At 43.5% G+C, this 27,881-nt stretch overlaps 1 protein-coding gene across 5 annotated transcripts in view; it reads left to right on the top strand.

Moving 5' to 3' along the window:
- The window catches only part of LOC124563471 (inter-alpha-trypsin inhibitor heavy chain H4-like), a 213,317-nt gene extending 185,659 nt beyond the window's left edge, over positions 1-27,658 (top strand). For all 5 annotated transcript variants that reach the window (XM_047130978.1, XM_047130977.1, XM_047130973.1 and 2 more), the window contains 3 exons: positions 6,911-7,023; positions 11,192-11,331; positions 27,293-27,658. In XM_047130978.1, the coding sequence (XP_046986934.1) occupies positions 6,911-7,023; positions 11,192-11,331; positions 27,293-27,344 (305 nt within the window). In that variant the 3' untranslated portion in view covers positions 27,345-27,658. The remainder of the gene's footprint in view (positions 1-6,910; positions 7,024-11,191; positions 11,332-27,292) is intronic.
- Positions 27,659-27,881: the final 223 nt, after the last annotated feature.

The following is a 27,881-nucleotide window of genomic DNA, read 5'->3' as shown; positions in this document are numbered from 1 at the left end:
AAAGGTGGGCTTTCGGGTAGGAATTGGAGTTACATGGTGCTCTGTGACATGACCATTTTGAATTTCCTACCAAACTTAAACTTAGAATGATAACTGTTTAAATGTAACTCTTCAGGCTTTCCCGGCGATCTAATGACATCTTGGGTTGTCGGGTGTTCTGCCGGATATCAGCGTCGTACTTGCACGATATTTCGGTCACGTAGCTCGTAACCTTCATCAGGTGCGACCTGAGACTGCTCCTCGAGTGGACCTGGTCCAGTATTTATGCCTATGGCCTTCCTCCTCCACCAACGGCTGCAGGCGCTTCCTCTGTGGTCCGCGCCCATTCCCTGCGACCCGCTGAAGCGTTGCTGCTCCGATTTCCGTCCGCTGCGGTTCTAGGTGTTCCCTCTGCGGTCCGCGTCGACCAAACCCGCTCCTTGGGGTTTCATCTACGGTCTGGGGTACCAAGCGTTCCCCCTGCGGTCCGCGCTCGCTCACCACGACCTGTTGGAGCGTTGCCGCTCCGTTTTTCGTCCGCTGCGGCTCTGGGTGTTCCCTCTGCGGTCCGCGCCCACCAGTCCCACTTCTGGGTGTTCCATCTTCGGTCTGGTGCGCCTGGCAGTCCGTCAGGGGCTCGTTTTCCATCTCCATGTCTCTGGTTCTTCTGTTTGTGTAGTGTTGTAGCTGGCCCCGTTGCTCTGGAATTGTTAAAGGAGCAACGGGGCCAGCTGCAACACTACACAAATTAATTTCGGTGATCCCGTAGTGGCCCAGACAGGTAAGGGTTTCAGAAAAGACTTGCTCGTGCTCCCGCTCCTTTAAATAACCCCAAATATTTTCTATAGGATTAATCCTTAAAGTGACAAAATGTTTCATCCAACAAGACAATCAAAGGGTATATATCAGGATGTGTTCTAGGGAGTAGTACTAAATACAACTGCTCAATTTATTATCTACTTCTACGCCAATCATGAGTTATGGGGTGGTGAATATTCATAGAAAGGAATCAGAAGCTCATAATTATACTTAGTAAATAATTCACTGTTAATTACGAAAGGAATCTGTTGAAAATTATCAGTTTCAACTTCTGTTAGTACGCATCTGTCCACAGAAGGAAGACAGTTCCCAAAAGATTGGGGTTCGACTTTAGACCATGCATACAAACACACATTTTCAGCCACATCAGTATTAGAGTGTGTTTTGACTTGTTTTAAAAGCTTTTTCAAGCATAGGCAAATAGTCTACCCAACCTGCTCTGTGTGTAACAAACGTTGCACCCACTGGTCCACTTGGCACTTTGTTATTCATACTCTCGTCAGTTACTGTAGTAGTGTTTGAAACTGTGGAAATTTGAGTAGCTAAACGGTCTGCTTCAGTGTCTCCTCTAAATTTTGATTCTTCTCCTTGCTCTTCTGTAGCCCCAGCATCAGACGACTCGCATTCGGGGGGACTACGGTTCATCATGATTTAGGTTTTCCTTTATTTCCCTTAATCGTTCCAGGCAAATGGCAGAATGGTCTCTTTCAAAGGACACTGTGCCGATTTCCTTCCCCATCCTTCCCTAATCCGAGTTTGTGCTCCGTCTTTAATGACCTCGCTGTCGACGGGACGTTAAACTCTGATCTACTCCTCCTCTCCCAGTATCAAACAGTCTTTAACTGCCACGTAACTACTCCATCTCCTTGACATAATTCTTATAGACAAAAAATATACTAACGAATGTCAATATTATCCCTGTAACTCTAAAAACCAAACAAAAAAAGTAAACAACATGCCTGTTACATTCAAGAGTGTGCATAAACTAATTGTGTTCCATATTTTAAGTAATCGTACTATATGTTCACTGTCAGCGAAAATATTTTACATTGTCTCTAATGTTTTCGAAAACATTTATGAAAGTATTTATTTCTACATCAGAAGAAGCATTTCTCAGCACGTAACACGTGAAGCAGGATTTAACCAAGAACTGACTACACGACAATTTGTTTGTTGACATGTACGGTGCAGGACAAAACTAGCTGTAAGTTTGCTTACAAACATCTCCCATACCGATTTTAAACTTTATAATGTAGTAAATGTTACTGTCAACTGAGCTTAAGATACCAGAAGACAAAAATCCACATGTGACAAATACCAGCTGACAGGAAACCAGAAATGTAGACGAGCGCCTCCAAGGCCACTTCTAACTTGTTCACTGATAACTCACGCCTACTAACTTAGGCACATAAGAATGGTACTCATATTTATTATAGAAACTTGTGAAAATATGAATACCAATAACATCGATCATCTGTACTAAATAAAGTAATACACAGCATGTAACCCAGTAGTATATACACTGAGGTGGCAAAACTTATCAAATGCCTCCTAATATAGTGTCAGACCTCCTATGGTCCAGCGTAGAGCATAATCTCGACATAGCATGGACTCAATAAGTCGTTGGAACCACGCAGAAATATTGAGCCATGTTGCCTCTATAGACGTCCGTAATTGCAAAAGTGTTGCTGGTGCAGGATTTTGTATACGAACTGACTTCTAGTTTGTCTCCCATAAACGTTCAATGGGATTCACGTCGAGAGATCTGGGTGGCCTGATCATTCACTCTAATTGTCCAAAATGGTCCTTAAACCACTCACGAACAACTATGGCCCGGTGACATCGTTGTTTGAGAACATGAAGTCCGTAAGTGCGAATGGCTCCAAGTAGCCGAACATAACCCTTTCCAGCCAATGACCGGTTCAGTTGAACCCGAGGACCCAGTCCATTCCGCGTGAAAACAGCTTACACCACCACCAGTTGCACAGTGCCTTGTTGACAACTTATTTCATGACTTCGTGAGGTCTGGCCCATACCCAAACCCTACCATTAGCTCTTACCAACTGAAATCGGGACCCATCTAACAAGGCCAAGTTTTTCCAGTCGCCCACATTGATTTCTGTCGTTATTTAATGCATTGTTCAAATGTTCGAACGTGTGTGAAATCTTATGCGACTTAACAGCTAAGATCATCAGTCCCTAAGCTTACACACTACTTAACCTAAATTATCCTATGGACAAACACGCATACCCATGCCCGAGGGAGGACTCGAACCTCCGCCGGGTCCAGCCTCACAGTCCATTACTGCAGCGCCTTAGACCGCTCGGCTAAATTTAATGCATTGTTGCGTGTCTGTTATCACTGATAACTTTAAGCAAACCTCGCTGCTCTCGGTCGTTTAGTAGAGTCCGGCCAATATGTTGTCCCAGGTGAGATGTAATACCAGAAATTTGGTGTTCTGGGCGCTCTCTTGACACAGTGGACCTCGGAATATTGAATTACCTAACGATTTCCGAAATGGAATTTCCCGCGAATCTGGCTACAAGTACCGTCCCTCATTCAAAGTGTGTCAATCCCCGTCGCGCGGCCATAATCACGTCGCGAACCTTTTAACATGTATCACCTAAGTACAAATGACAGCTCAGCCAAATCGCTGCCCACCTTGTGTACGCGATGTAACCGCCATCTGTATAGTTATGTCTTCGTACATCCATATTTAAATTCGACGAAGGTGGGACACAGCTGGTACAATTTTTATTAAAAATGAAACTCCTCCAGCTGTACTATAAACATAAAATCTTAAGTACAGCTGGAGGAGTTTCATTATTAATAAACATCTGTGTATGTGCATATCGCTATGCCTTCGCTTTTGTCATATCAATGTATATTTACCACTGTCACTTAGAGGTTTCTGTAGAGTGCCTGGGTGTTCGTCAGACCACGAAAATACCCGTGCAGCCCTGTGATTGTAGCTGTAATCATCTTCGAAGTCTCCACAGAAAACTCATGAAGAAGATGTAGAGGAAAGGGTAGCACCTCGTCACAAGTGACACTGAAATAAACATTCCGGTTCATTTTCACGGCAACTTGAAGAAGTGGGCCAAAGTCGTGGTACTAGAAACACCTCCGAAACTTCACAGAACCACCTCCGGGCCGAACTACACCCTCCACATCTGGTGGTCAAAGGCCACAGAGAACCTTTGGTGCACACCACGAGGCAAGATCACCACTCGTCCGACCACACTCGGCGTCTAAAATCAACTTCTGGCCGTATTTTGTGTTTGGTGCAGCCTTGTGTATCGCTGTGAACAAAGGTCTTTTGCGAAGCAATCTTCTTCCGATGCCCTTAGCATCCAGTTCTCATCGCAACGTTTTCTCGGAAACTAATTGACTTGGACCTGTTTTTAACATCAGTTATTATTATAGGATTTGAGTCAGACAAGGAGTTCCCCGTCGGTTACCATGACCAGTGTATATACACTGTACTACGTGGCTGCAAGTGATACATCATTCCTTGTAGACGAAAGTAAAACTACCATAGTTTTCATTAACTGGTGCTGTGTCTCAGGTGTGTCACAGGTCTCCAAAAGTTGTTGAAAACGGAAACACGTCAGCAGAGTGTTCGACGAACCGGCACGAAAAAAAAAAGAAAAAATCTCTTAGCGTGAGATCAGGTGACATACAAGACCAATGGTGCAATGCAGTTCTGCATTTAGGCAGTTTATTGTTAAGAATGTCCGCCCCCGGTAGCTGAGTGGTCAGGGCGACAGAATGTCAATCCTCAGGGCCCGGGTTCGATTCCCGGCTGGGTCGGAGATTTTCTCCGCTCAGGGACTGTGTGTTGTGTTGTCCTAATCATCATCATTTCATCCCCATCGACGCTCACGTCGCCGAAGTGGCGTCAAATCGAAACACTTGTACCCGGCGAACGGTCTACCCGACGTGAGGCCCTAGTCACACGTCATTGTTAAGAATTATCAGGTCTTGTGGTTTAGCGGTAAGGCGCATGCCTGGAAACCGAGAGGTCAGAGGATCGAATTCCTATCAAACCACGGAAGTTTTCAGTCTGTCTTTAACCTAAACTTCACCGTTTAACGACGTGAGAAGTCGTCAGCAGCGACACATAGCTCGGGTCCCACGGTAAACTGTAGGTTTCCCGTCCCCAGTTGTCCATCTGGAGTGGATTAGAAACACGGACGTCGCCGACGTGGTGACCGTGCTGACCTTGCAATCAACCATCGAAATACACTGAATTAATGTTATTGTTAAGAAATGCCCTCACAAGCAACTGCCGGTCTAAAACTGAAATTTTCGGCACGTTCTAGCAGTTGCGCCGGGGATACCTCCACTGGCGGCCACATGAATCGGCACTTTTTCTTTTGCTTTCGATGTGCCAGTTTAAATTCATCTCAAGTTTCTATCTTCATTTATTTACACTACTGGCCCTTAAAATTGCTACACCACGAAGATGACGTGCTACAGACGCGAAATTTAACCGACAGAAAGAAGATGCTGTGATATGCAAATGATTATCTTTTCAGAGTATTCACACAAAGTTGTTGCCGGTGGCGACACCTACAACGTGCTGACATGAGCAAAGTTTCCAACCGATTTCTCATACACAAACAGCAGTTGACCGGCCTTGCCTGGTGAAACGTTGTCGTGATGCCTCGTGTAAGGAGGAGAAATGCGTACCATCACGATTCCGACTTTGATAACGGTAGGATTGTAGCCCATCTCAGTTGCGGTTTTTCGTATCGCGACATTTCTGCTCGCATTGGTCGAGATCCAATGACTGTTAGCAGAATATGGAATCGATGGGTTCAGAAGGGTAATACGGAACGCCGTGCTGGATCCCAACGGCCTCGTATTACTAGCAATCGAGACGGCAGGTATCTTATACGCATGGCTGTAACGGATCGTGCAGCCACGTCTCGATCCATGAGTCAACAGATGGGGACGTTTGCAAGACAACAACCATCTGCACGAACAATTCGACGATTGCAGCAGCATGGGCTATGAGCTCGGAGACGATGGCTGCGGTTGCCCTTGACGCTACATCACAGACAGGAGCGCGTGCGATGGTGTACTCTACGACGAACCTGGATGCACGAATGGCAAAATGTCATTTTTTCGGATGAATCCAGGTTCTGTATACAGCATCATGATGGTTGCTTTCGTGTTTGGCGATATCGTGGTGAACGCACATTGGAAGCGTGTATTCGTCATCACCATACTGGCGTATCACCCGGCGTGATGGTATGGGGTTCCATTGGTTACACGTCTCGGTCACGTCTCGTTCGCATTGACGGCACTTTGAACAGTGGACGTTACATTTCAGATGTGTTACGACCCGTGCCTCTACCCTTCATTCGATCCCTGCGAAACCCTACATTTCAGCAGGATAATGCACCGCTGCATGTTGCATATCCTATACGGGCCTTTCTGGATACGGAAAATGTTCCACTGCTGCCCTGGCCATCATATTCTCCAGATCTCTCACCAATTGAAAACGTCCGGTCAATGGTGGCCGGGCAACTGGCTCATCACAATACGCCAGTCACTACTCTTGATGAACTGTGGTATCGTGTTGGTGCTGCATGGGCAGCTGTACCTGTACACGCCATCCAAGCTCTGTTTGACTCAATGCCCAGGCGTATCAAGGCCGCTATTACGGCCGGAGGTGGTTCAGGGTACTGATTTCTGAGGATGTATGCACCCAAATTGCGAGAAAATGTAATCACATGTCAGTTCTAGTATAATATATTTGTCCAATGAATACCCGTTTATCATCTGCATTTCTTCTTAGTGGTCAGTAGTGTAGAAGATATTGTCTTGCGAAACTGAATCAAGCTTTTTGAAATACACCGAGTTTTCAATGCATTTCGCTTGAGAGTGTGGCGGTTATGCCGCTGAAAGCCCAACCCTTACTTCTGTGGCGCGAGGTGTCGAGTCAACAGTAAAGGAACGAAAATATTTTGGTCTGTCGCCAACACAGAAATAACATAGTGCATATGAAGTACAATAATACGGAAATACGCATGAAGTATCACATATTATATGTTTGCCTAGAGAGATAACCACTGGCATTCGCTTTGTCGTCTTTTGCAGAGGTAGTGCCAACGCTGGCCGACATTACGTGGCTGAGCCCTCTGCGGAACGGATCTCAGGTCACGCTCAATATTAACGGCACCGACCAACACCTCCAGCTCGCTGAGAACCAGGTAAGTCCTCGCTAGCTATGCCTTACCTTAGCAAGAGTGTTACCGCTGGCGCAGATGTGTAGTACCTCTGCAGTGGACCAGTGCCCAGCTGTAAATACGATGCTTAATTTTTGAGGGAACTGATCTGTGACAGGCTCCGTACCTGTACTCCTGCTACAGCTATTGTTAAAACCTTTTTAGGTTTTCCTTGATAGACCCCTACTATGGAAATACGCAAGAGGCGGTATTGAACACAACGATAGTTGCACATGCGTAAAGGTTCGCTAATCTCGATTAATAGCACGTCCCTTCTAATCCTTCGAAAAATCCCCGCTGGCTTTTCTTTATTTTGAAATTTAAGTGTTTATGCGACTAAAGTGAATAACATTTTTATGTTGACAGTATGTACGGAAATAAAATATGCGGCTCCTATAAAGAAAAAGGACACGTGTAATAACATATTGTGGGAAACCTAACTGTATATTTATGTGTTCCCTTTAGATCACTACAGAGACCGCAGAATTACACAGACTGTCTAAACTTACTAACTCCACCTTGCTTACGCATGTTACATGGAAATGAAGGCGAGCATGTACTGGTGCTTGAACTCGCAACCGATAATACACGAATACAAGCTTTCACTGATATGTTTTCTTTCAAGTTGAACAGAGAGAGAAAGCTGTCGGCATCTGCGTGCTTTACAGCCCGACAAAGTGTTTTCGAGGGAAAAGAAGGCAAAATATGGTAACTTAGTGCAAAGCTTAAATGAGAGTTTTAATCAATACTTCCACAACAGGAGCAAGCACAAAGTAAAACTGCCATGTAAACTGCTATCAACAGTGGAGGAAATTAAGAACAATAGAAAAACCGTCTCAACACTGCCGAGAAAGCTTTTCCATTACAGACTCAAACAGAACTGATCGTGGAAATAATCTTGAAGTATCAAAAAAGTGGTAGCAAGGGATCTGCAGGCAACAAATACTTTCTGCTAGGTGTAAAGGATTTTATCATCACGGTGCAATAGAACATGACGTAGGTCCAACGGAAGTCAGTCACCAACACGTACAACAAGTTATCGTATTCGGGATAAATTTGAAGGCGACGGCACTGTTCAGTATGTGCCTAAGGAAAGATCTGGGTGACCAAAATCATTAACAAGTCTAGCTTCCAGCACTGTTGTGTTGCAACATTTTGCTAGGTAACCTACAAAATCTGTGAAGCGGGTTGGACGTGAGGGCGGGGTAAGCCGATCAAGAGTACGATGAATTCTGAAGGCCGCAAAGTGGATAGTGTACATTCCAAGATCGCCGCACGCTAAGAACGAGGTCAGCCCAAATCGAAGGATGGAGTACTGCGAGTGGTTTGGATGCATGCTTCGCGAGGGTAAACGGTTTGCAGCTATGATTATCTGGTCTGAAGAGGTGCAATTCAAACTGAATTCTACAGTAAACCGTCAGAACTGCGCGTACTGGGCTCCAAAAAATCCTCATGTTCACATGGACAAACATGTTAATTTGCAGGGTGTTACTGTGTGGTGTGATCTGCCATCACGCGGTTTGATTGGTCCATTCTTCTTTGAAGGTAGCGTACCTGGAGAGGTGAACCTTCATATGCTGCAAACATCGATGTCACCTGCTAACCGAGAGGTGTTTGGAAATGAAACAGTTTACCTAAAACAAGAAGGCGTTCCTCCTCACTACCATAGAGACTTCAGAGCCTACTTGGACGAAAATCTACCTGTACGATGGATAGGCGAATGGCAGCTGTTGAGTACCCTACCACGGTCTCCAGGCCTTACACCTCTTGACTTCTACCTATGGTGGACCTTGAAAAGTAAAGTTTATCAACAGAAGCCAACTACACTGATAGAGCTGCGGGTAAACGTTGAGGCGTCCTGTGTGGCTTGTAATATTAGTAATTTTCGCCTCACAAACATTAATATACGCTCAATAGTAAACGCCTGATGGCCTAAAGTTATCGAACAATTGTAAAGTAAAAGAAATGAACCATCGCATAGCAGCGACAGAATCTATTATTCTTTGTCTTTGCCATTCTTGCGCGGTGCCAGTAAATCTCTATGTACATTTATCGATTAATGGTATAAAAAAGTATTCTGTTGTTTGAAGACAAATGAGGCTTTTGGCGCCTCACCTTTTACTGTTTGTATTCCATGAGAGGCGGACGCGGACTTGCTGCGTTCCGCAACTGTATTTTATAATCTATGTGAAAATATTGAGTGAAAATGCTAAATGTTATTTTTTTTTTTTTTTTTCAATCAGAAAACATGTAGTTTCTGGTAACAGATTACGAACAGACAGCATCAAGAGGACATTTTGACTGTTATGTATAAAGTATTTAACCACTATGGTCATCTATTGTAATTTAATATGAAAAGGTACGTAGCATTAAAAAAAACGTGTGTTAAAGATAAGTGTGCTTATTTTCGTAAATTAACCTTGATGATTCCATCTCCTTATTTACTTGAATTATAATTATTTTGTGTTACTTCATCATCAGAAATTACGATCACGCTGATGGGCCGAACGCAGCATGAGGCAGAAGGAACATTATCGATTTCCTATTATTTCTGAACCAATTTTTTTTTTGTAGTGTTGCATTTCTTTTAAAGTCTATAAATCTTCTGGTCCCTTAGTGTTGATCCGGGTATGACTACATCGCGACTATAAAAAAATACACAGAAATGATAATGTTTCTTCCGAGTGATCTCAAATATATATATATCAATATACTGCTCTTATTCAGGTATTTAATGGTCAACTTATGTTACTATAATAGCGTAATAAATCCCTGATTCTGTTGCCAAGTGGCCCACTAAAATATTCACTTTTTCTACATTAAAAGAAAAGTAACAATTCTTTTTATTTTCGTCCCCAAAGAGCAACGCTACAGGCTGTCATACTGACAACACTGACAGCCGTAGTTCCGTCAACAATACAGCGGCACCAATGTTGTTTGGCTGCTAATGGGGGTCACTTTGAACAAACAGCTGCGATAAGAATGGAAGCAGAAGAAAGAAATTGAAATTTGTGCCACAGCTGGGACTCGCACCCCAGTCTTCTTGCTTACGAGGCAAAATGGCTAACCATTACACCACCGCCCCTCCCCAACACAAACTTCAATTCATATCTTCAGTTTGATTTTCCACTACATTGTCACTATTGTCAGGGCTCTCCGGCATTGGAATAACACCCCAGTGTTGGACGTAATGGGAAAGTCATGTACTATAGATGATGTAATAGATCTTATAGTTTTTCCTGAGACATTCAAGTCTCGTCTTTATCTGCAATAATGATGGAAGTAGAAGAAAGAAATTGGCCAACGGCCTTGCCGCAGTGGTACCACCGGTTCCCCGTCATATGACAGAAGTTAAGCGCTGTGGGGCTGGGCTAGCACATGGACGGGTGACCATCCTGTCTGCCGAGCGCTGTTGCCAAGCGGGGTGCACTCAGCCCTTGTCAGGCAAACTGAGGAGCTACTTGATTGAGAAGTAGCGGCTCCGGTCTCGGTAACTGACATACGGACGGGAGAGCGGTGTGCTGACCACATGCCCCTCCATATCCGCATCCAGTGACGTCTGTTGGCTTATGATGACGGGGCGGCCAGTCGGTACCTTTGGGCATTCATGGCCTGTGCGGTAGGAGTTTAGTTTTAGAAGAAAGAAATTAAAATTTATGCCAAGGCCGGGACTCGAACCTACGTCTTCTTGCTTACTAGGGGTGCTATTCCAATTCCGGAAAGCCCCGATAATAGCGAAAATGTCCAGGGAAAAGAAGTTGAAGATATGAATTGAATTTTTTGTTGGGGAGGGCACTCGACTTGCGCAGTTCGTGTAGCAATATTTGCAATATAGCTGCGGTGGTGTAATGGTTAACATTTATGCCTAGCAAACAAGAAGACCCGGGTTGGAGTCCTGGCAGTGGCGTAAATTTTAAGTTCTTACTTTATTGCAGATAAAGACGAGACTTAAATGTCTCACGGAAAGCTTTAATTATAAGACCTATAACATAAAGAACCTGTCCCCTGTTCAAGAATTGTAACGGTATGACATTTTGTTCCATTAACATTGATTATCAAAGAGTGTACATGTTTTGGGCCGTTCTGTGTACCTTTACAATACTAGAAAGTCCGAGATGTGGCAGCTGACTGCAGCCTATACTGTGTGTTCCAGACGGAGGGCAGCTTCCAGAACTGCACCACGCCGCCCGGCGGATCTGGCGTTTGCCGACACCTGGCCGCCTGTATTCTCCCCGAGTTCAAGGAGAGGCTGGACGTCTTCCTCTCCGGTTACCTGTGCGTCGTGGAGGACAGGTGAGACAGCCTTTATATACCTGTTGTCTTCAGTTGTCTTCAGGACCGGATTAAGACCAATGGGGAGCGGGGGCGGCGGGGGGGGGGGGGGTGATTCCTCTGCTCTGATCAATTGCGAGATCTCTAATCAGCATTTTTATAGACGTCTAATTTCACTTTCATGTAATATCTGAAATGACAGGTCAGGAAATTTTATTTCGCTGATTCGTCCACTAACATGCTGTGTACCTTGTTTTATGAAACTATCAATTCAGCATTATAATCAAAATTTCTCAAGTCACTAAAACTGCACACCACAGTTGACTATTATTAGCTTTGTAAATATAAATTTCTGCTTCGCCAAACAGAAAATTTTTAGTCCATTAGTTACGTTGGTCACAAGTACACTGAAAATTTATCTACTGACTAGTTTGCTCTTATTCGTGTTTTCATTCCATGGAAGAGTAAGATATGCACTGTTACAGATTTGTACCGTCTGCAGAATTATCGCCAATGAGACTGACAAATGACTGCTGCTGCAGATGCTGACATGTGCATACTATGTTGAAGTTGATATAACATATTGAATTTCACAATAATAAATTACAAAGACAAAGCTTGCTTGAACTCAAAAATTAATGGAACTAACGTAAATAAGGTGTGCCAGGACAGTAATTGTAAGTGAGAAAGATTGGCATCGACCTTCATTCAGACAATCAGATGTCAGACTAAATTCGTAGAAATTCGGAGCAGACTATATTGGGAACACACAAGTACATAAAGTAACATCTTTGCAAGACGCCAACTATAATCTATTAGACGATTTAATAATCTCTCCCGGCTGGACAGACTGAGAGAAAGTGTGTTCCCCATCAACTTAGACTTGGATCTGTTGCCCAACAGACTGGATAATGAGAAAAATTTGGACCATGAGTCGTGGGTGTCGATTCTTACAAAATCATTAACGATTATTGATTGGAAAAGGTCACACATCTGCTGAATTACTAGTCGTGGTCCAAAATATCATCAATTTTATTCGCTCTTCACCAGCACACACATGCAAAATGGAAAGACTCCACATCAATGAGAATAGCAAGAATACAAAACAAACAGAAAGAATAAGAAATATCGTGCACAGGCACGATTTAACGCAATTTTAGATCGGCGTGGTATGGGCAATAAGAGAGAGGTGTGATGCAAGTGACCAGTCGTCCCAACAGGTCGTTCTCTAGCAATCATAAAAACAGATGGGCTCGCAGTGATTGCCCTGATAGACACAGGAAACAAGCTGTAGATTCCATATGCAGTTGCCTAGATCCGCTCGGTCATGGGTGTGCCCTCAACTATGAGGCTGCATTGACCACGCTGCCTAACCATGTTTTCTGCAAAGCGAACCGAAAGCACTTTATCATGATTCTTCCGCGATAACCAACAATGCAAGCTACTCTCGCCAGAATGAACGACTCAAGGAGACAACACATCTGCTGCAACTCGCTGGTGGCAGCAACTCTTTAATGATTGTCTGATAAGCTGATTCTCAAGATAGCAAGCAGTGGCTTGTACCGCAACTCCCAGACTATTCCACCATCTTCTCATCTCTACCCCGAATCTCCGTGCCTAAGGCCAGAGTGTTTTCTTCTGTATCCGTCTCCAGACCCCAAAATACTACACTTCCTCTTTCCTAAGCACAAAATTTGCGAAATTGAACTTCCCCCATCGACAATGGCTGAGTCAATGATTAACCAATAAAACTAAACTGCACGCCAACAGCTCACCTAGCAGATATCTTTATAGTTGCCCAATTAATTCCCTTCCCTCACATGACACTCCTATGTAGCTAATAATTTTTAAATTAACCAGTGAACTGTCTGCCTGCACTGTGACAGAGAGAAATTTGCGGTCCACTTGGAGTGGTGTCATAATGTCGCCGAACCTGCCCCACAAGTAGGAGAGAATTTTTTTAACAGTGACTGCCACTCAGCTTCGCACGTGAAGGCAACGAAATGGGTATCTCTGGGCTAAACCCTCTGTTTTCTTGGAAGCCCTATTGGCAAAAAACATACTAGCTGAAACTCCTCTCAGCAGTTTCCGACGCGTAAGACTCGTAAGTCACTTTGCAGTATTCCTGATATGTCTGATCGTCCTTTAGACTGATCTTTTTAGAAGCAGCCTCTGAGTCCACACAGTGGGGGTTGCAGTTATGAACAATTCTGAGTGCATGCGTTTGGTTGATGCTGTAGCAGAAAACACCGCGTGTGTCTCAGCCCTTACTTTAGAAAGACATGTAAACAGGCAGAATACGGTACTGCGGTCGGCAGCGCTTATATAAGACAACAAGTCTTTGGCACAGTTGTTAGATCGGTTACTGCTGCTACAATGGCAGGTTATCAGGATTTAAGTGAGTTTCAACATGACGCTGTAGTCGGCGTACGAGCGATGGGACACAGCATCTCCGAGGTAGCGATGAAGTAGAGATTTTCCAATACGACCATTCCACGAGTGTACCGTGAATATCAGAAATCCGGTACAACATAAAGTGTCCAAAATCGCTTCGGCCGGAAAAAAGATCCTGCTAGAACGAGACCAAAGACGACTGAAGGGAATCGTTCAACGTGACAGAAGGGTAAACCTTCCGCAAATTGCTACAGATTTCAATGCTGGGCAATTAACAAGTGTCAGCGTGCAAACCATTCAACGATACATCATCGACTCGTGTACCTTTGCTGGCTGCACGACACAAAGCTTTACACGTCGCCTGGATCCGTCAACACACACATTGGACTGTTTATTTCCTGGTCGCACGAGTCTAGTTTCAAATTGTATCGAGCGGATGGACGTGTACGTTTATGGAGACAACATCAGGAATCCATGGACCCTGCATGTCAGCAGGGGACTGTGCAAACTGGTAGAGGCTTTGTAATGGTGTGGGGATTGTGCAGTTGGAGTTTTATAGGACCCCTCTTACGTCTAGATGCGACTACGATAGATGACAAGTACGTAAGCATCATGTCTGATCACCTGCATCCATTCATGTCCGTTGTGCATTTCTACGGACTTGGGCAACTCCAGCAGGACAATGCGACACCTCACATGTCCAGAATTGCTACAGAGGGGCTCCAGGAACACTCTTCTGAGTTTAAACACTTCTGCTGGCCATCAAACTCCACAGACATGAACATTATTGAGCGTATCTGGGATGCTTTGCAACGTGTTGTTCAGAAGAGATCTCCACCCCCTCGTAATCTTACGGATTTATGGACAGCCCTGCAGGATTGATGTTGTCTGTTCCCTGCAGCACTACTTCAGACATTAGTCGAGTCCAGGCCACGTCATGCTGTGGCACTTCTGCGTGCTCGCGGGGGACCTATACGATATCAACGCAGATGTACCATTTTCTTTGGCTCTCCACTGAAAGCCATATGCTTCAACCAGTGAACCAAGAGTTGAAAAATACTGTTAGAAACAGCGAAAACCAAGGAAGAAAATTTTTAACGTTTTATAGCCAGCAGATGATTTGTCCTTTCTCTAATCGCACATCACATCACTCAAGATGCACACTTTTCTTAAAGAAAACAATAGGAGCAAAAGTTACATAATCTAATACTGGAGTGTGTTCACGACACTTTGCTGCTATGTGATGGCACAAAAGGTAAAACTGAAGGACTACTTACATCGTTCTTTCCATAAAAACGTAAAGTACACAATACAGCTTGAGGACAACGAAAGAATAAATTCCCTGAATCTTAAAATGACGAACATCCAACAACAACATACATCCAACATACATAGAAAACACACGTACGCAAACATAACAATAGAGAACTCACCTAGCCATCCCACTATTAATAAACATGCATATTTTAAGACTATACTACATAGAATACATTCGGTTAAGTTAGAAAAAACAACCTTCAGAAGAAATTTTACAAGCTTAAAAGTATTTCTACTGTTACCAGTCACCGTTTTATTTATCTGCAGGACGCGTTTCAAAGTTTTAAACCTCGATCATCAGGTGGATTTACATTGGTTAGTATGACATTTGTGTGTGTGTTACGATTTTTTGGAGGACCTTGTGGCACTGTCTAGTGGAGAAACGACACAGGAGACAATGTCAATAACAGACACGGTAAAGCCTAACCTAAAATGTTTGCATTTAAAGTTAAAAAGTGTTTCCACAAACAATAGCTAAATAGTGAAAAAACTGACAATTTAGGCACACAAATACAGAGAGGTAATACAATCAAATGCCACACAAAGAAAGAAGAGAAAATAATTTTCAGCATATCAAACCTAAACTATTGCTAAACTATTTTTTAAAAAATGCATTCTCCACTAGTAGGAAACTTACTAGTTCACAATTATGACTCTTACTAGTCAATAACTTAAAACAAGTACCCAAATATTCAACAACTGTGAGTATATGAACTGTCATGCCCCACTTGTTCTGCCTGTTACCTAGGGAATACAGACAGGAATTTCAAAACCCGTTTCCAAGAACACATGAATGTTTAAGTTTTTCGTCAAGTGACAGTCAACAGCCGTTAAGTACTTGAGAAAATTCGTTATGAACCACCAGCCTCCGTCATAGCCCATCATTAGATGAGGTAAAGTTGAAACGGATCAGTTGAAAGAATATTTCATTTCCTTATGGGCTTGTATAACATCAGATTTATCATAGTGAAAATCCTCAATTTTTCCTGGTGGTTCATAACGAATTTTCTCAATTGTGACTTCGATGTTATACGAGCCCGTATGGAATATTATACTATGCTCTAACCTGATTTGTTATTTCCTTACGTTCTGTGATTGTGGTCTATGACCCAAACAGGTAGACATATAGGTCTGTAATAAACAGTTTATGGTTAATCATGTATTTTCTCAAACACATCAAGGCTTTAGGACTCAAACCCTTTGAAAAACCAGACTTTGCAAAGCATATGTCGGAAACCAAACACATTATCGACAGGGTAGAAAACAATTTGGTAGTACTACACAATGGTAAGACCCTAAATCTGTTAAAACAATTGGAAAAATTCTTTCATAAAATTAATACACGTTTAATGAACAGGCAGGTTTTGCTAACCATAGCAATTTTAATAATTTAAAAACTTATTTTAAATCTATTTCCTCGCATATGTCAATTTATTTAGCTCTCCGAGCTCTGACACTACTTGGTAAACTTCAGCTTCCGTCATTTCATGTTAAACTACAACTACGAATTGTCTTGAAATGTATAAATAGGTGTGCGTCTTGAGTGACGTCATGTATGATCACAGGAAGGATAAACTAGCGTCTGCTTGCATCAGAATGCTAAAAATGGTCCTCCCTCGTTTTTCCGTAAGTTTTTCGCGGTTTCTCATCATATTTTCCGTCATTTGATTGGCGAAATACGAATTCTAACATCTAACCTTCTCGTGACAGGGACAAACAGCACCTGAATCAGAATTAAATAATCAATAAAGACGATTTGTACCTGACGGTTGACCAACAGGGTCCGAAATGCATTATGTATTTCAATAAACAAGAAAAAAAACTATGACTGAAGCCGTTATTATTCACACTCCTGCGTACTGAATACATTCGCCTTCACACTGCATAATATGGGTAAAATGAGAGTGTTATCATTCTACATTCAAAATCGTTAACGGTTTATATTTCCCACAAAACTGGGTTATGAGGTACCGGTCCCATGACAGCTAGGAGCCCTTGGCACGTGTACCACTTGCTACTTACTTAAACCGGCTCTGCTCGTATTGTCTCTTAGAAGTTCAATAATGGGAGTGGTGCAACATGAGTTTAAAGCACTTGGTGTTTATGATATTCTCAAGTTTTCAGCCGAATGCTAATGACAGTAACCGTTCTGACTTTGGTAGGTTAAGCCAGTAATTTATGGATAAATTTGAGATTTAAATATAATAATATAACACAATATAAAATATATAACAATATAGGGTACAATATATGAAATTTAATATACAATATAATACAATTAATTGATATCAAGCATGAAACAGTGTCATGCTTCACATCGAACTGGCTAGAACCCGAGGTACGAAATGGCAAATCGAATCCCTGCTGCGTTAGGTCCGTGTGAACCCACAGCAGGTATGTTCAAGTTCCAAGGCATCCACTTTCTTTTTCACAAAGTAGTCACGAAGAAAATTAATAAATATTATTTCTCAAAATAACCTCCCTTCAAACTTTCCAAAACGTCAACGACATGATTTCAAGATTTCAAGGCCGCTGCGAATACTTCGCCAGGAGCCTGTTTTGATTCCTGGAAGAAAGCTGGTGCAACAGCAATATGACTGGAGAATGTGCGAGCACATACTCTCCCTTTCATAGTTGCAATACGCCGTAAGGTCGCTAGGATCCAGGTCATCTGAGTAAGGAGAATTAGAAACAATTTCAAAGTTCTTTTCGCGAGGGAACTCCTTCACCACGTTCGTCCAATATTCTGGTCAATTTTCTTGATGAAAGAGCACACGTGCAACCTTTCCCAGATGTTTTTCTCGCAGTGCTTGTAGGGCTTGTTCTTCAAAACGTCTTGCTAGCTCGCACCCGTCACCGTAGTGCTCTTTGAAATACGGATGTTGCCAGTGCTCCCCCACAACTAGGCCACCAACATTTTTTCATCACAGGCACGTTTGGTGGTGTCGAGCCTCTGTGTTTTCACTGAGCTGTCTGGCTCTTCGTTTGTGGATTTAAAAACGGCATCCATGTCTTATACATTGCCATTGTTGTCGAAAACAGAGTCCCATTTTCGTCTTCATCAAGTGTCAGCCTCCCCTGGCAAGTTGCCTCGCGCGTAGCATTGAAGTCGTCCACCAGAATCCGTGGTACCTACCTGGAGAACATTTACCGCGTTTTCAGATCATTATGAAGGTCTGTGTGCGCATATCTCACGAAACTGCCATCCATGGAAGTGATATCTCTCAAATTCAATCAGTTACCTTCTGAAACATCTGACTCCACTCACGTCACGATGTTGACAGACCCCATGATGCGAGGCCGTGGCAAGAATGACTGTTATCGTTGACACAACGGATTTTCGGTTATACCGTTTTCTTTTTTCATCTCTAGTTTAAAATGGCTGTTAAAACTGCTCAAAAGAAATCTTTTCACTCGAACAATCGCGTGGCATTTGACTCACGCGGCGCAAGAGCAGGCGATTGTGAGAAGCTAAAAGATTGCCCCAAGGACAAGCTATAAATATGCTTGATATCTGACAGTTTCGTGAAAGACAGATCGAAGTGGAAAGAAATCCTACTTTCGTATAAATTCCTGTTGTATTTTAATAAATTTATAATGGGAGTTCCCATACAGTAATTAAGAGCGCTGAATATAAATATTTATGGTGAGTTTTTATGTAAAGTTAACAGTCAACTGCGAAAGTTATGTCGTTCCAAAATATTACTTGATATGAGCCCAATACAGTGTTATTAGAGACCACAATAATTTACCAATTGAGTTGCAAATGAGTAATTTGATCCCTATTCACTTAATGTGTAAAAATGTTACTAGTTGTTAATCACATTTAGAACACAATGGTAACATTCAGGTGAAACAAGGGAGGAAATTAATTTGGAACTGGATGCCCAGTAAACATAATAAATTACCAGAATGAGATTTTCACTCTGCAGCTGAGTGTGCGCTGATATGAAACTTCTTGGCAGATTAAAACTGTGTGCCGGACTGAGACTCGAACTCGGGACCTTTGCCTTTGGCGGTCAAGTGCTCTACCAACTTTTTTTTTTTTAAGCCTAATGCTCTACCGACTTTTTTTTTTTTTTTGCATTTTTGTTCATTGTTGATCGTTGTGTTCGGTCGTTGCGGACAGCGCAAGACATCCAGTTCAAGTTCGCTGGTTGATCCTTCCACTCAGTTTTTTATTACAGAGGCCAACCGGCTTTCTGGCCGAACACGCTGAGCTACCGAGCCGGCAACTGAGCTACCCAAGCACGACTCACGCCCCGTCCTCACAGCTTTACTTCTGCCAGTACCTCGTCTCCTACCTTCCAAACTTTACAGAAGCTCTCCTGCGAAACTTGCAGAAGTAGCAAAGGTCCCGAGTTCGAGTCTCGGTTCGGCACACAGTTTTAATCTGCCAAGAAGTTCCATAATAAATTACATTAAATTGACCGTTACTGTGATCGCGAGAATAAATACGTGGCAAGACCCTTTGTGGAGATACCACCAACAGAAGCGACTAGATTGCAGAACAAGCTAAAGCTGGAGAATTAGACTGAATCGCGATTGTGAACCTTTGTTTATTTGTTAAAGGCTGTGTTTACATATAACTTACACTCTATATAACGTACTGCAGTACGTGTTTCAAGGTTATTTTTGCGATAACTTTTCACAATATATTAATAACTTCCACAATATATTAATAACTATGACCTGTCATGAAAATAGTACCAAGAGAAGTCGCTAGATCGTGCAGCGATCCGAAGTTCGAGAAGAGCCCGAGATTCCGCGATCTGTGACGTCAATTGTTCGAACAGCTCGATTCCTGCTGCAGCACAGCAGATCACAGAACTTTATTTGACTGATGAACGTCATTCCAAAGACAGTGTGTTGAAATACAAAGGAAGAGACTGATTCCGAACTGAATATTTAACGGCCGGAAAACATAGCGGTTCAAGTATTTAATGTAAGCGACTTAACCTAATATCACAACTAACGTTTTAGATGTAACTAAACTTATCGTTACACGTTGACAATAAACATTAATCCGCAAACAGTAGTTGCAAACTAAGGCTTCCTCGGTTTGTAAATAGCCAAAGACTGTCACAGATTTAGGTAATTAGTCTTGTACAGCAAGGAAGCAATAGAAATGGTGGCCGGTGTCCTCTTTCTAGAAGACAAATGCCCACGTGGATTAATACGGTTCTTTATTTACATAAAGTGGAAAAACATGTACTTAACTTGAATAGAGTCCATGTGCTGTGGTGAAAGTTCATCAGTAATAGTCCTCTTGCAGGCTGATGTAAAGTACAATTCTTATTGAGGTAAACTAGTCCCAAAATAGTCACTAATCTGGTCGCTATGTACTAACGACCTAAACCTGCTCTGCAAGCAGTCTGCCAGACGCCAAACTGGATGGTTGAATGAGACACTCCAGTCAGCGGCGGCCGGCCGCTGTGGCCGAGCGGTTCTAGGCGCTTCAGTATGGAACCGCGCGAACGCTATGGTCGCAGGTTTGAATCCTGCCTCGGGCATGGACGTGTGTGATGTCCTTAGGTTGGTTAGGTTAAGTAGTTCTAAGTTCTAGGGAACTGATGACCTCAGATGTTAAGTCCCATAGTGCTCAGAGCCATTTGAACCAGTCAGCGACGGTAACTTAAATACATGCTGTTGAGATTGCGTTGGCGGAGTGTTGCTTGTGAATGTGTCTCTGGCCTCTCTCATTATAGGTGCGGTTGATAAAACACCTACTAACCATTCTTCACGTTTCATCTTTATCAACCTGGTGTGTTGGTGACATCTTATGCCAGCTCATTTCTCCGTCACGAAATGCCATACCCTAGTCGTGTAAGGAGGATGCAAACGACAACGGGGGGAGGCAGGACACTGGACATAGAAATGAGCTGGCAGACGTGACTGGAGGACAGCAAACTCCTCACCACACCCCGCCATCTGGCTTGCGAGGCAACAGGAACATCCTTCAGAAAACTGCTGTCTGGGCACACTCCCAGGCCCCGAGGGCGTGTTCTGGGGCGATGATGGCGACGGCGACGACGGGTCGCGACCAATTCGGTCGGCGAATGGGAACGGCGGAAGCGAGGGCGCATCGTCCATCCGATCCTCCTCCGGCGGGCGTTTGCGAAGGCCGCGTGGTGCCGTGAAGCCTTGAATCTGGTAGAAGAAAAGCAGCTGAATGACAGCGCAAATGACACGCACGAATTTGGTTCCGGTGGCGGCGCTGTAAGCCATTGGGACCTGCAATCGAGTACATAGCTTACAATACGTTAATTAGTCCAGTCTTAGAGTATTGTTCGTTTGTATGGGACCCTTACTAGTTGGGTTTGATTCAAGAGATTGAGAAGGTCCAAAGAAGAGAGCCATCGCGAGAGCGTTACAGATCTCACAGAAAGTTTGAAGTGGGACACACTTTCAGATAGACGGCGCCCTAAACGAAAGGGATTGCTCATTAATTTCCGAAATCCGATCTTCAACGAGGATGTAGAACATACATTGTTACCACCACCTTTCAAATCGCGCAATGATCACCATTCAAAGATAAGGGAAATAAGAGCTCGTACTGAGGCGTTCAGACAGTCGTTTTTCCCTCGCGCGATCCGCGAGTGGAACAGAGGGCCGTGGGGTAGGGGGGGGGGGGGGGGGGGGAATATGGCTTTGGCGCGAATTGTGCCCTCCGCCATACACCGCCTTCTGGCTAGCGGACTATAGATGCAGATGTAGAAGAACCAATACGTTCCTGGATTACACATCTTTTCCAGTGTCCAAGGTTGCCATAAACCCTGAAAAGAACAAGATCGCTCCTGGCAAAGTGATACTTGCGGACATTGACGGCGCCGGATGCTGCAGGGGTGTAGCAAATGTAGCAGCGTCCGATGGCGGCGGCCATGCAGATGTTCCGCCGGTGATGGTCCGTCTCGTGGGTGGGAGGGATAAGAGACGAGAAACAGTTGCAACACCTGTTCCCGTGAGTGAGTGGTATGAAGCTTGGCCATCTGTTGTGTAAAAGTGCGTACGAAGCGTTCTGCTTCTACATTGAACTGAGGGTGAATTGGAGCATTTAATAGATGACGAATGTCATTTCGTTTACAAAACTGTTCTAAATTACGTGAAGTGAACTGTGGTCTGTTGTCAGACACAAGTACTTCTGTCAAACCTTCTATACGAAATATTGAGGACAACACTTAAATAGTGCTACGTGACATGGTAGAATTCATAGGCACCGCAGATGGGAACTTGCTAAAAGAGACTGTCACTATGATCCAACGAGTATTCCAAAATGGTCCTGCGAAGTCAGTGCGCACTCTTTGCCATGGGGATTGAGTCTTGGGCCAAGCTGAGAATGTCTGTGGCGAAGCGGATTGGTTTGCCGCGCATGCGCGACAATGTGATGTCATCTATTCAATATGGGCGTTCATGCCCTGCCAAGTACAGTGCTGTCGCGCTAACTGTTTAGTACGAACAAATCCCCAATGTCCTTGGTGGAGCAACGCGACGCATTCCTTTGCAACACTTTGGGAGTTATCACACTTGATTGTCCAATATCATTTTGAACTAGAGTAACATCCCGTTGAACTGAAAGGTTATGTCGACGTGAAAAATACCGGCGCACAGCTGAGTTCTGGATGCTGTTCACTGAATGATGGCAAGACGTGGGAATGCAACAAATCTTGAGATCTGGGTCTGTTTCTATGGACAGTCCTATTTTTCTGCAGTACAAGGGAAAAGATTCCAGGAATTCAGAGTCCTGCGCATGGATTTGCTAACAAGATGCGGCAGTTGCATCAAAATTAGAGTCTGGGCCAATCGGAAGGCAAGATAGGACGTCTGCATTGCCATACTGTGCCGTAGGTCTGTACGCAGTTTCATATTGATACAGTGAAAGCAACAAAGCCCAACGCTGCAATTTTTGAGCAGTACGTGTAGGATCTGGCTTTGTAGGGGGAAACAAGGACTGCATATGCTTGTGATCTGTCACTAAAAAGAACTTGCGACCACACAAATAGTGATGGAATTTGGTCATACCATACACAATGGCGAGAGCCTTTTTTTCTATTTGAGAATAATTCCACGGAGTTTGAGTGAACAACTTTGAGGCAAAAGCAATAGGTCAGTCTTGTGAACCAATTCTGTGTGAAAGCACAGCGCCGATTACGAAGAAAGAAGCGTCTACTTGCATCACTAATCTGCCAGGGTCAAAATGCACTAAACAAAGCATTTTTGAGTTCCTGAAATGCGTCTTGACAGTCTTTAGTCCACACAAAACGCACGTTTTTGCGACGCAAGCGATACAATGAGCCGCGATCTGCGAAGCGTTCGGTATAAAACGGATGTAGTATATCAACTTGCCTAGCACTGACTGTAGATCAGAGACATTGCGAGGAAAAGGCAGATCACAGCAAGCAAGCAAATCAGATTGGAGGGGTCCACACCCTGACTGTCACATGACCTAAATACTGGAGTTCTGTCTGAACAAAGTCACACTCTTCGAGACGACACTTGTGTCCTGCTTCTGGTACCACTCAAAAAAAGAGTACGCAAATTGGCAATGTGTTCCTCTGTTATACGCCCTGAGACGACAATAACGTCAAGACAGTTTGAACATAGTGGCACGTAGTCAGTTGTTCCAAGTAACGTTGAGAAATAGCGGGTGCTGAAGCACTGCCGAAGGGCAAACGCAAGTACTTGAACAATCCTAAGTGTGTATTTACAACAAACGCTTTCTGTGATTCTTCATCCAATGCAATTTTCAAGTAGGCATCACTAAAATCTATCTTAGAAAAGTAACGTCTTGCACCAAGCCTGCGCATGAGTTCTTCAGGGCGAGGTAACTGATAAGTGCCAACTATTGTCTGTGGGTTGACTGTAGACTTGAAGTCAACACAAATACGAATGCGACCTGAAGACTTAGACCACAAACCAGAGGTCTTACCCAATGACTAGCTTGAATGGGAGCAATTGTTTCAGTGGACAGGCTACTTTGTCTCTTAATGCAATTTGAACGGGACGGGCCCGGAAAAACTTAGGCTCTGCATTGTCTTTCAAAGTAAGATGCGCTACAAAGTCATTATCATTTCCCATTCCTTCTGAAAATAGCACAGTAAATTCTTTGAGCAAGCTAAAAAAAAATGGTTCAAATGACTCCTATGGGACTCAACATCTTAGGTCATAAGTCCCCTAGAACTTAGAACTACTTAAACCTAACTAACCTAAGGACATCACACACACCCATGCCCGAGGCAGGATTCGAACCTGCGACCGTAGCAGCCTCGCGGTTCCAGACTGCAGCGCCAGAACCGCACGGCCACCGCGGCCGGCTTTGAGCAAGCTAGTTACACTGTCTTTTGGAGTGAAAGCAGTTAATGAAAGTACATTGTCTTGGATGCTAAATCCAAACAAATCAAAGGCATCTAAACCGAATATATTCTCACTGTCTCTTGATTTCAACACAGTAAAATCCACTGCCCTGGTGTGAGATTTGTAAGTGGCAGGGAAACTACACTGTCCAAGCACTGTAATTTCTTGTCCGTCTTAAGCAGTGAGATGCTTGCTAGATTTAGAAAGGCGTGATGAGCCTAACTGTTCGTACGTGGCACGATTAAACAAAGTTACTGAGGCACCTGTGTGTAACTAAAAGTTCACAGGACGGCCAGCAATTCGCAGCGAGACAAATAGTTTGTTAGAACGTCGTTGCACAGCATTAGGGCGAGGAGGAGGAACAATCCTAATCTTGTTATTAAGAGAATCTGTTTTAGGTTTTGAAAACACACCGTTCACTGCATGAGCGCGAGCCTGTTTATTCTGGGAGCGGGGAAAATCGGCGTTTTCCTGCCGTTGCAAACAAACTCCTTGGACATGGCCTTTTCTTTCCACAAGTGAAACACATTGCGTTACGTGATGGGCAGTCCTGTCTTGTGGCGAGAAAAACATTTAGGGCAAGACTTCACAAAATTCACATGCCTGTTTACCTGTCTTTGTGGCTGTCGGCGCTGCTGTGTAGGTTTCTAGGGGCGGTCGCGACAAGGAGCCACTCGACACGACCAGTCGGGACCCACTCAAACTTATCCACGCTATGGAACCCGAATCATATTGCTCTAAGATCTGCAATACTTGGCGAAGTGATGGATCAGAGTAAAATGTGTTCCCTTATTCTTCTATCTGGGACACAATGTTGTTGCATCACGTATCATTAAATCATTGCAAAAGTTGCCAAAACTACACTTCAATTTAAACTTCCTACTCATGCTGTGTACCACTGGCGGTAAGTCTATTCCGGCGTTTTCTGCAAGTGAAATAACTGGTATCTGGATGCAGCTACTTGGATTTGCTGGACACAGTACTGAGTTAATGCAGCGATTACTTTGTTATGGACTAGTTCGTCGGAAGACACGTTTAGGTATAATTTTTCTATTAACCTAAACACTGGGGACATCCCGATCGAAAGGAAGTGTTGTAACTTTACTGTACCGTGAACATGATCAACTTGAAAATGTGCTTGGAACCGAGTCAGGTATTCAATCCATTTATCCTATGTTTCCTTAAATTTCCGGGACGGTGGTATACTTGTCGGCGGCACTTGTTGGGTTGGTTGGTTGGTCCGTTGTGGTTGTTGGGCCGACTTAGCTTGTGCAGCCAGTAGTAGTTGTACCGTCGTCAATAAGGTAGCGATTTGTTGTTTCTGAAACTGAAAAGCTTGTGTTGGATCCATCACATTGGCCATCTGCGGCTGAAGCACGGGGACAGAGGGTGGACTGGGAGGGGAATTCATGGTTTACAATTTTACACGGTATATCAAAAAGCAAGCAAAGCCTCTGAAAGGAAATATTTGACTAGTTCTGCAACTCCCCTCCTGGAATGCATTCAAAGATCACTCATTTCAATTTTACTCATACATTTCGCTGTTTTCATCGTTGAAATCCCTGCCTCACATAGATAAGTTGATCCAAGAAGCGATGAAACATAAGATACCACTTTTATACCGTTAGAGCAGGTTTTTGCACACAATAACTTCCAAAAGCTATCTTTTACAGAATTAGAGTACGTTTTTAACTAACTTCCATAAGCGATCTTTATTGTATTATGGCTTTAAGGAAATGTCATTTTGAAATGTCAATCTTCAAGTTCAGTCGCACTAAAACAGAAAAAGAGTACGCATTTTACTTATAATATCTTCCACATCCGATTTTGGAAATCTTGAGCTATGAAAGCTAGAAGAGCTTCGATTGCCTTGAGATCTGAAAATCGGTTTTCACTGCTGTCATTTTGGTCCTATCCTTCCTTCCAGCTTCTTGGTCCAATAATGTTCATTGATAGGATAGTTCTGACTGTATTTGAGGAAAGTATTTAACATTTAATTTCTGTAACTGTGCAGGAGAAAAGACCGTTGCATGGCACGAGCGTTAAACCGGTTAAATGCAAATGGAGACAAAAGAGGAGAAGTCAGTGTTGTCAGATTTACTGCCTACGAATTCCGTGCGAAGACACATTGTCAGCCTGTCGGAGTGGCCGAGCGGTTCTAGGCGCTACAGTCTGGAACCGCGCGACCGCTACGGTCGCAGGTTCGAATTCTGCCTCGGGCATGGATGTCTGTGATGTCCTTAGGTTAGTTAGGTTTAAGTAGTTCTTAGTTCTAGGGGACTGATGACCTGAGAAGTTAAGTCCCATAGTGCTCAGAGCCATTTGAACCATTTGAACAGATTGTCAACAAACTCACATTTTACAAAAAACAGTTCATTTTTTGTTGAATGATTTTACAATATCGACTCACAAAACCACCCTCGCGTTAGACGAATCTCTTACTGAATCAGCTCAAGGGGTCATGGTAGGCACAATGCTTTGTACAGCGAAAGTGGCAACACAGTAGGAGCTGTCGATGCCAGGCTACCATTTGTTTACTGATGAGGGTCTTATCCAGCCCGATAGCTGTCAAATGAACCTCGCTTAAATTACATTATAATGCTGTAATCGTTCTGTCCATGGTAAGTGATAACACTGTCTTGCGCTATACAGTACTACTTCTCTCTTTGACCTACCTCGCTCTACCTGTCCTCTGTGTCAACACGATGCACACATCGAAGGCGGAATTCTTTTACAGCTGACACTATTTAATTGTTTTTAATGTTGTTTCTACGTTCCAAAGTGAAAAATGTCAAAAATGACAGTCCAGCGAAAGGACCTTGCTTATGTTCTAAATTTGCGATATTTCAGTCTGTAACATAAGCCATTTGTTGATATGCATCTCTACAATCTGTCTAAAGCAGCATTTACTTTTTTCCAGTTTCCTTGGTGTATGCTGCCCCGACGCTACCTCAGTTACACCAGCAGCCTAAGAATTAGCGGCCTGCCGAAACAAGAAAACAGCCTCTCGTATGGAAGGTAGCCGACCGCAGTGGGAAGTCTGCAGTAACCGCGTAGCTGCAACAGAGAACAGTAGTGGAAGATTTCCAAGCAGTGTCAAATCAATCAAACATCACCGGCGACAACAATATGAACATAGTGCTGAGCACACACAAGCCAAAATGCGTCAATTCTGTGCGCTGTACTGGGCGCAGCAGGAAAATGAAACACACTCGACGTAACGTTCAGTTACCATGTAAACTTACTGTTGTTCTTACTGTTAATAAAATTTAATTTTCTGTACATAGCACACTTTATTCCTTTTTATACTTTTTCTAAAATTCTTCATGCCGCCTTTATTGCATACACACCATTTCATACAAGTTTGTTTCGAGAGCGATTTCGTTACCAGTGCAAGCCCACAGTAGTTATCAATGCTGGAATCACTTCTCTATGTTCCTTTATAAAAAAAATACGTTCCGGTTTGTCGTCAGACCAAAACATGTGTTTAGCACTCTAGTTCCTTATTG

This window comes from Schistocerca americana, chromosome 1 (genome assembly GCF_021461395.2).
Source record: "Schistocerca americana isolate TAMUIC-IGC-003095 chromosome 1, iqSchAmer2.1, whole genome shotgun sequence".
Lineage (NCBI taxonomy): Eukaryota > Metazoa > Arthropoda > Insecta > Orthoptera > Acrididae > Schistocerca > Schistocerca americana.
This window is presented reverse-complemented; position numbering and strand designations above follow the sequence as displayed.